The sequence below is a fragment of the Talpa europaea genome, assembly GCF_964194135.1.
Source record: "Talpa europaea genome assembly, chromosome: 14".
Classification (NCBI taxonomy): Eukaryota; Metazoa; Chordata; class Mammalia; order Eulipotyphla; family Talpidae; genus Talpa; species Talpa europaea.
Genome location: NC_140082.1, coordinates 16,144,376 through 16,153,050, shown reverse-complemented (window position 1 = coordinate 16,153,050; position 8,675 = coordinate 16,144,376). Strand labels below are relative to the sequence as shown.

The following is an 8,675-nucleotide window of genomic DNA, read 5'->3' as shown; positions in this document are numbered from 1 at the left end:
TTAGACACTAATCAGCTGGGGAAAGAGTTCATTGGCAAAACTGTCCTCCCAAGAATGGTCTGCACCAAGCAGGGAGGACATGTCGCTGAAGGGGGAAGGGGAGCCCTCATATCTACTACAGTCACTATATGTGTCCGGTAGGCAGGAAGATGGCTTCGGGGAGTGGCTGGATGAAAGTAGATCTGAGATACCCAGCTCTGGAATGAAGTCATTGTCTGCAAGTTCTTCCTTCACTGAGACAGTGAATTCAGGGTGATCTTTCTCTGTGGGGCTGAAAGGTGCTTCCTCAATTTTCACTACCACATTAGCTTGGCTCTCTGTCTCAGAGGGTATCTCTAAGACTAAGGGCTTGGTATATACGTGGTCAAAACGAATTAGTTCATTAATGGCTTCCAGCTTGGCTGATGACGTCCCCAGTGGTGGAGAAGGGGAGGCTGGTAAGGAACTGGGTCCTTCTGGGCAGACCTCTGGGAGCTGCTCCAGGCTTGTAGACTCTGGGGAAGGACATCTGAAGAACATGACTGGGTCCAAGTTGAACAGAATGCCCAACAGGATATCAGACTGCAAAAGGCAAAAATTAAACTGAGTCCAAGTATTAGCTTACAACTGACATTCTACCTAGAACAGTTAGTACTAGGTGCCATAACACAGTAATACAAATTAATCGTTATATCATAGGAAAACCTCCAGTACCCATCAGACTTTAGTCTATTTATGACACTACCTGACTCTGTCATAAATCACCTGCAAATAGGAAGGTAGTCTATGTTCACCTCTAGCCCAACCAAAACTAACTTCTGCCCTCATCTATGTGGCTACGGGTGTCAGGTAGCAAATCTGAATACCCCCTACCTCAGAGTCCGAAGAGTCAACACTGTCAGAATCCATGGGGAGAGGTTCTGGAGGGGTGACAACTGGGCCTGCACCTGCTGCAGAGGTGCACGTAGTCTGAGTGCTGCGGACTCAGCAGACCCGGCCACTGGCCTCACTCCATTCCCCTGAGAGGAAAGACCAAAGTCAGTACACAGCTGAGAATCCCCAAATAAATGTTCACCAGGCACTCGTGATCCTCAACTTACAAGAAAGCTAGAAAATTACTCTTTAGAGTGAACTCTTTTCCTTACCTTTATTATTATTTCTATTTTCTTGAGTCTTCCTCAAGAAGAGATGAGAAAAGGAAAGTAAGACTAACTTGTCATTGTGATCGTCTGTGCAATGAGATATTTTTCCTCCCCAAGCAAAGATTCAGGCAGGACTGATACTCTTTAATGCTATCTTAATGATATCAGTATTTTTCTTATTTTCTTTCTTATTCTGGTTCTCCTTAATATTGGCATGGTTCAGCATATTAGCAATTAGCATTTTGTTATAGAGAGCCATATAGCTTATTTTAATTTTGAGGATTTAGTACTATTCACTACACACTTGAAAAATAAGTGTTACTGAAGAAACAGGTGATGTTATTTAGAACCAGTTCCCACACATACAAAGACTTACCTTGGTCTCTGCCTCCTCTTCCATAACCAGGGCATCCATCCCTAAGCGCTGTCTTAACTCCTGGTTCTCAACTACAAGGCCATGAGTTTTCTCTCTTAAAAGCTGGTTTTCTAGCAAAAGTTTCTGATTCTAGAAGAAAATACACAAGAGGCTATTAAGACATCTAATTCTTTCATGTACAAATCCACCATGTATTTATTTCAACCATGTAAATTAAGTATACTTTGGCTAAAAACCACCTGCAAAAGAGGTTTTAACATGAAAACTGAATAACCTCTTATGTGCCAAATCCTGATTATCAAGTCTTTTGTTGAAGCCTACCAAATTTGAAAGTTTCTTTAAAGAATGACTCAAATCTTCTGCATGATTTATCAGTTTCCAGAGAGTTATCATTTCAGTCTTACCTTTTGTAGGAGGGAAAGAAATCCAGTCAAGCATTTTTAATTATCTATACATTTAACCAAGACATGGGGCAAGTCTTCTATAAACATAATAGTTTTCCTCCCAAATAATCCTTAACGATTCTAAAAACTGAATCCTCTAATAGTTTACTCCTCTTCTGGCCACTGAAATCAACTAAGTTTTAGGTGATGTTACTGAGAAATAAATATAAATGACGATATAAATTTGAAATCATGCCAACCCAAAGATTGAGTGCTGTAGGAACAATTAAAAGTGAGGTTAAAAAAAGCAGTTTCACTACAATTGGTTTTCTCTTTGACCTTTGGAAAACTGTGTTTATATAGTTGTTCACAATAAATATTAGAAGGCAAGGCTGTAAATATGGAAAATTAGCTATCTAGGAATTGCCAGTTCAAGGGTCACAACATAATGCCTCCGAGTAATACAGACCTCAGTAAAGGGTGACTTTTGGTTTAAGGTAGATATATTTTTAGAAAGATCTTATCTTAAACTGGCAGATAATTAAATTGGTGGACCACAAAATCAAAGTGTTTTTAAAAAAACCATTCAAGATGTGCAACTGGCAGCAATCTATGAATAGTTAACAGGGTGGAAGGGACCCTTAGTGAACTTTTGGCCATACCAGAATGGGTCTCAAGTTTAAGCAATAATTTTCTGTCTACTTTTATTAATTGCTTCATACTAATCCCATAAACACTGTAATAATGTTATAATTCACAACTTTGAGATAGATCTAGCATTAAATGCCAGAGGGTTAATCACTTGTGCTCTCATCAAGCTTCATCACTTAGCCAACTATAGACTTTAACTTAGTTTAACTCTTAATTACATGTTCAATTGCATTCTGAAAGGGCTGAAACAATTTGCATTGGGTAGCAATATCAGAACATTCACTAAGGAAGGATATATAATGGATCAAAGGCATGAGGCTGATATTTACCTCTTCTTCCAAATCTACTACTTGTTGTTCCAGCTCACTCATTCGAGCTTTTTTTCTGTCTCTGGCAGTCTGAGCTGCTACTCTGTTTTTCAGTTTCCTAAAAACAGAAGGAACATACCACACTGAGTCATCTCAAACCTTCTATCTTTATTTGAAAACTTGGCCAGCTGGTGCTTTCATTTTAATTTACAGTATAAGGTAGACTAGCAGCAAAATACACTTCAGGCTCCTCCTCTCGGCAACACAAAAACAATACGGCTTTCCAGTTGCTCCAGCTTGAAGATCTGCTTTTCTCTCTCCCGTTTTGCGTCACCCACCTCAGTGGATCTCATCCACCCAGGCCACAGGACGAGGGCCGGAAACAAACACTATCCATCTTGCATCATAAAAAACTCCTCCTCCCTTTCTACTCCCCCGTTGCTTCCTGACTCAGCTACCCGACATAATTACCGCAAACATGATCCAACCTGGATTGATTAAACCTAGTGAAGGCTGCAATAGCCCCATAAACCCACTATCCCAAATCCACCTCTATAAGGGAGAGGCTAATTTCACCCAGCGGTCAGGATCCTAGACAATCCCCTGAAGGTCCGGGCCGCGTCGAGAAGCACTTAATATGTCACAAAGGGTGCATTGATCGGAAAAGAATGAACATTTGAGGTCTATGTCCTGGCATTGCTCAATCTTCCTAACGACCTCAAGAAGCCGATTTTAAGGACGCGGAGTTTGACGCTGAGTCTTAACTACCTCACAGCCCTCTCAACTGCTGGCATTTCAGCTGTCCCTCCGAAAAAGTAGGGAACCCAAAAGGACCCCATGTTACAGCCCAAGTTCAGAGACGCTGAATGACCAACCTACGGTCACCCAGCATGAGGGCTTGGAAGCCAGGCGGCCGCACACCCACTTCTACCTATTTCTATGATGAGAAAAAAGAAGGAAATGAGGAGGGAAAAACAAAAAATAAGGCCTGGGCAGCCCCGGACTACAACCAGCGCCGCAGATCCGGTCAGTCCAGCCGTCCCGGCCCGCCCCGCCCCGCCCGCGCCACGCTGGCACCGACGCCGCCAGCCCGGGCAGCCCCAGCGCGGGGGGCGGCAGCGCGCGGCCCGGGCCCGGGCCCCTCTCCCGCTCGGACGGCTCCCACCCCGGCCCTCGCCCACCTGCGCAGCGCCTTCTCCTCGGGGCTCAGGTGCGTGAGGCGCTGCCGCTTGCGGGCCTGGGGGGCACCTTCGCTCGCCGCCTCCGGGCTGGCCCCTCGCTGGGCCGGCACCATGAGCGGCAGCGTCCCGCCGGCCGGGGCTCCGGCGGCGGCGGCGGCGGCGGGCTTGCCGGACAGAAGCAGCACTTTCGCGGCCCCGGCAGCCGGCCCCTGCGCGGTCGCCACCACCACCATGACGGGAGCGCGTCTGCCCCGGCGCACGCCGCCACCGCCCTGCGCGCCGGCCGGCCGCGCCCAGCCTTTCTACGGTCGTGGCCTTTTCTGATTGGTCACCGCTGCGTGACGCGCAGCCCGTCTCGGCGCCCATTGGTCCGACCGGCACCGAGGGGGCGGGGGCAGGCTGTCCAGCGTGGCGACCGCAGCCGGGGTGGGGGCCGCGGCACTTCCCGCCGGGGCGCGGGGCGGCCGGGGCGCTACGTGGGCGCGGGGCGCGGGGCCGGGGGCGCGGGGCGGCGCCGGCTTGGGAGCCAGAGCCCGGAGCCAGGCGGAATCCTTCAGCCGGTGCACTGACACGCCGAGCGATTTCCAGAGTGACGAGTTTTCACCGCAGTCTGACGACGTTGATCTCGTTGCCCCCCTCCCACCCCCCGAGCCCCGAGTGCAGCGTAGAGCGAGTCGGACCTCGGGTTAGGAAAAAACCTGAAAAATTATTCCACGAACTAAGGTTTTAGGGAACGAGATTTCTTGTTGTGCAGCTTGTCTTCGCTCAAAGCGAAGGCTTAAAGATAGGTGGCAGGAATAATGCAACCTGATTTTAATTTGCATTTCTAAGCTTTCAGCTGTGACCGTGCGTCGCTATTATCTTATTAAAGAGAAAAAAAAGTCACGTTTTCAAACGTGGGTACCGGGGTCCACCCACTGCCTCTTCGTGCGCGGGGAGCTGCGGGGGCTCCTGAGGGGTGGTTGGGGCCTCGGTGGGGGGCGTCGGCCTGTGCGAGATGGGGACCAGCAGGCTGCAGCTTGGGGACAAGTTAAACACGAATATTAAGATGCAGGAATCTGAGAAAACACACCCCACCGGGCACGTTCACCTTTTTGAACCAAATTCAAAAGGTTGTGTTCCCTAGAAATAGAAAACAATACACTCGTTAACAAGCAGGTATTGCTTCCTTTGCGGATGCAAAAGTTAGTAAAAATAGATTAGAAATATGCAAAAAAAAAAAGTTAAATATTAAGCTAGAACTGTTCTGGGTAATTCTTCAGTGTTATTAAACAAGATCATCTCTTCAGTTACATTTTGGTGGGGGAGAAGGAACTAAAGCAATTCAGACTCTTGATAAAGTACCCTATTTCAGAGGAACCATTTCCGTTATTCCCAGTACTGCACCACGAGTTTCCTAACACTTATTTTCTTAGTGCACATTGACAGAGCGAAATCAGTGACTAAGCAGATGGTGGCTCTGCTCAGGGCGAGCTTGAGCTGTCTGGGTCTTAAAGGGCCTGTAGGAGACTCACTAATGACTTCTGGGGTCTTTTGGAAGAAGTCTTTGGAGGGCTTCTGGTGTAGACTTATAGGTTTATATTAAAAGACCTTGGAAAACTGTAAAGGTTCTGAGAAAAGTCGCCTAGTTGTCTTGCAATATTTTTTTTTTTTTAAGATTGATTTATTTATGCATACAGGAGCTGGGGCACAGGCCAGAGATGGGTGTGTGTGTGTGTGAGAGGATTCACCAGAGACAGAGTGGGGAACAGAACAGGCAGATAGACCAAGTACACTGCTGAGGGGAGCAGTGGGCAAGTCAGGAGAGGTCTGCTGTGCCATGTGGGTTACTCCCTAGCCAGTCAGGAATTGAACTCATGCTGCAGAGGCTGTGGATTGCTTCATAGTGCAGTGCTTAACCCCTTGCTCCACCAGGCAGGCCCTGTCTTGCAATCTTTTTATTAACATTATGGTCTGACACTGTAAGAAATCCCACTGAAACCCACAGAAATTTAAATCATTTAGGCATTAAAAAAAGATAAAATTCTAGAAGCCCCTATTAGTCCAGCAGCTTAAAAATGAGTAACTATGTGGAGAAAGCACAAGATGGTGGGGCAGAGGAGAAAAGATGGATGAATTGCATTTTGGTCTTTGTTAATGGGATAGAAAGGCTATGTTGAAATTGGCTCCCCATCTTTGCTTTCAAGGATTTTTTTTCTTTTGGTAAACACTTAAAATCATACCCAAAGACAGTAATTGGACCCAGTGAATGTAAGCTGTCTATGAAGTCTTGAATACTCAAGTTCAAACCTTTGAACAATTTTATATCCTCTCTGTAAGATTAATTTGATAATTCTTACATCATATCTGTTAATATTTTAAAACATTTACTAGGCACTTGTGATAAGAGTTATAAAATACATAAAATACAAAGTTCTTAGGCTTTGTGAAATGCAAGAAAGAGTGATGAGAAACAATAAAACATTCCATCTAAGTGTCAATGTAAAAAAATTTTTAAGAGCTTCTGTAATATAATAGCCAATAACCACATGTGACTGCTGTGAATGAAAATGTATTGCAAGTGTGAAATACAGACTGAGTTTAAAGACTTACTGTGAAAAAATATATAAAATGTCATTGATCATTTTTAATATTGATAATTTGTTGAAATGGATAGTATGTTTGACATTTTGAGATAGAAATTTTTTGGAGATTTATTTTTATTTGTGCATGCATGCAAGAACTGGGGTGAGGCCAGAGGTGCAGGGCATGGTGAAAATATTGACCAGAAACAGAATGGGGAGCAGAATAGATGCATCTACTGAAATATATTGCTGAAGGGAGCAGTGGGCAGGACAGAGATGTCTGCTTCATCATGTGGGTCAGCTCCCTGGCCAGAGATCAAATTCATGCTGCAGTGGCTGGTGATAGCTTGCTAGCACTGAGACTTTAACCCCTCTGCCACCAGGAAGGCCCATGTTTAGCAATATTAACATCAGACAAAAAAGAATTTGAGGGGCCTCCCTGGTGGCCTAGGGGTTAAATCTCAGCACTATCACCACTACTGGACAGGATGCTGACCCACGTATGGCAGACCTCTCCTGTCTCGCCTGCTGCTCCCCTTAGCAGTGTATTTCAGTCAGTCTGCCTGTTCTGTTCCCCATTCTGTCTCTGGTGAATCCTCTCACATCCCCCACCCTTGCACCTCTGGTCTACACCCCAGTTCTTCTACATAAAAATTAAAAAAAAAGAAAAAGAAAAAGGCAAAGAAACATGTTTCATGTTGATTAAAGGTACAAATTATTAATCATAATCTTCATAAACACAGTAACATACTTTTGAAATGTATAAAACATATAAAATGTGTAAAACAAAAACAGAAAACAAGTGGTGAATGGGCCTCCCTGGTGGCGTAAGGGGTTAAAGCACAACACTGTGAAGCTGTCCGCAGCCTCTGCAGCACAAGTTCAATGCACAGCCAGGGAGTTAAAGCACATGGCACAGCAGACCTCTCCTGTCTAGCCCACTGCTCCCCTCAGCAGTGTGTTGCAGTCAGTCTGCCTGTTCTGTTCCCCACTAACTCTGGTGAATCCTCTCAGCCACCCCCACCCCGTAACTCTGGCCTGTACCCCAGTTCTTGTATGCATAAATAAATAAATCTTTAAAAAAAACAACCCTCTAATTTAAAAAAAAAGAAAGCAAATGGTGAAAATGATAGGTCCACAAAACCCGTAATCACAAATGAAGACAAAATACCTCTCTTGGGATCAATAGATGGATCAAATAATAAATGACTTGAATATCATGACCAACACGTTTGATCTAATAGAGAACTTTCCTTCCAACCCAAATTTTTTTTCATATGAGAAACATTCACAAAATCTGATCCCATCTTACTTCTGAAGAGTGTATTTGAAGTTTAGAAATGGAATTATTTTAGGTTTTGACTTTTGGGACTAAAACTGCTGAGCATTTGCATACAAATCTTTGTGTGCAAGATATGTCCATATTTTCATCTCTCTAGGTAAATACCTGTGAGTTAAATTTCTAATCATGTGGTAGGTGTTTAACTTCTTTAGAAACTGCCAATTTTCCAAAGTAGTTTTGTCATTTTACTTCTTACCAGCTAATAGTGCCTTCTTTTTTTATTGACTCTTTTTCACCTTAGCAGTTTTATTTTTGCACAGAAGAATAGGGTGTACGCCTGAGGTAAAGGGGGGTGAGAGGATTCACCAGAGACAGAGTGGGGAGCAGAACAGGGGATCTACTGAAATTCACTGCTGAGGGGAGCAGCAGGCAAGACAGGAGAGGTCTGCTGCATCTAAAGTGGGCCAGCTCCCTGGCCAGGGATAAAACTCAGGCCATAGTAAACAGCGACAGGGAAGCCCAAGTAGTGCTTTCTTACATTGCAGTTGCTGATTGTTATTTAACTCTTTCATTGCTACCCACCCAACTTTTTCTTTCTTTGATGTATCTTATTTCTAAATGAATTTCAACAAGCTCATTTAAATAAGAAACCATATGTTACATGTTTTATATCTTCTGTGTTTAGTATAGTGCTGAGTACACACATACCAGGAATTCAATAAATATTTTTGAATGATTATGAACTGTTAGATTGTCTGCAATGTGCTTTATATGACAAAACAGCTTTTAAATTACCCTGGGAGATTGCT

General features: G+C 44.4%; 1 protein-coding gene across 1 annotated transcript; it reads right to left on the bottom strand.

Moving 5' to 3' along the window:
* On the bottom strand, positions 1-4,347 carry XBP1 (X-box binding protein 1; the record flags this gene model as incomplete). The annotated part of the gene is given in 6 exon segments (XM_084253924.1): positions 1-561; positions 853-960; positions 963-998; positions 1,498-1,626; positions 2,861-2,957; positions 4,021-4,347. Coding segments are annotated over 6 exon segments (1,164 nt in total). The 5' UTR covers positions 4,254-4,347.
* Positions 4,348-8,675: the final 4,328 nt, after the last annotated feature.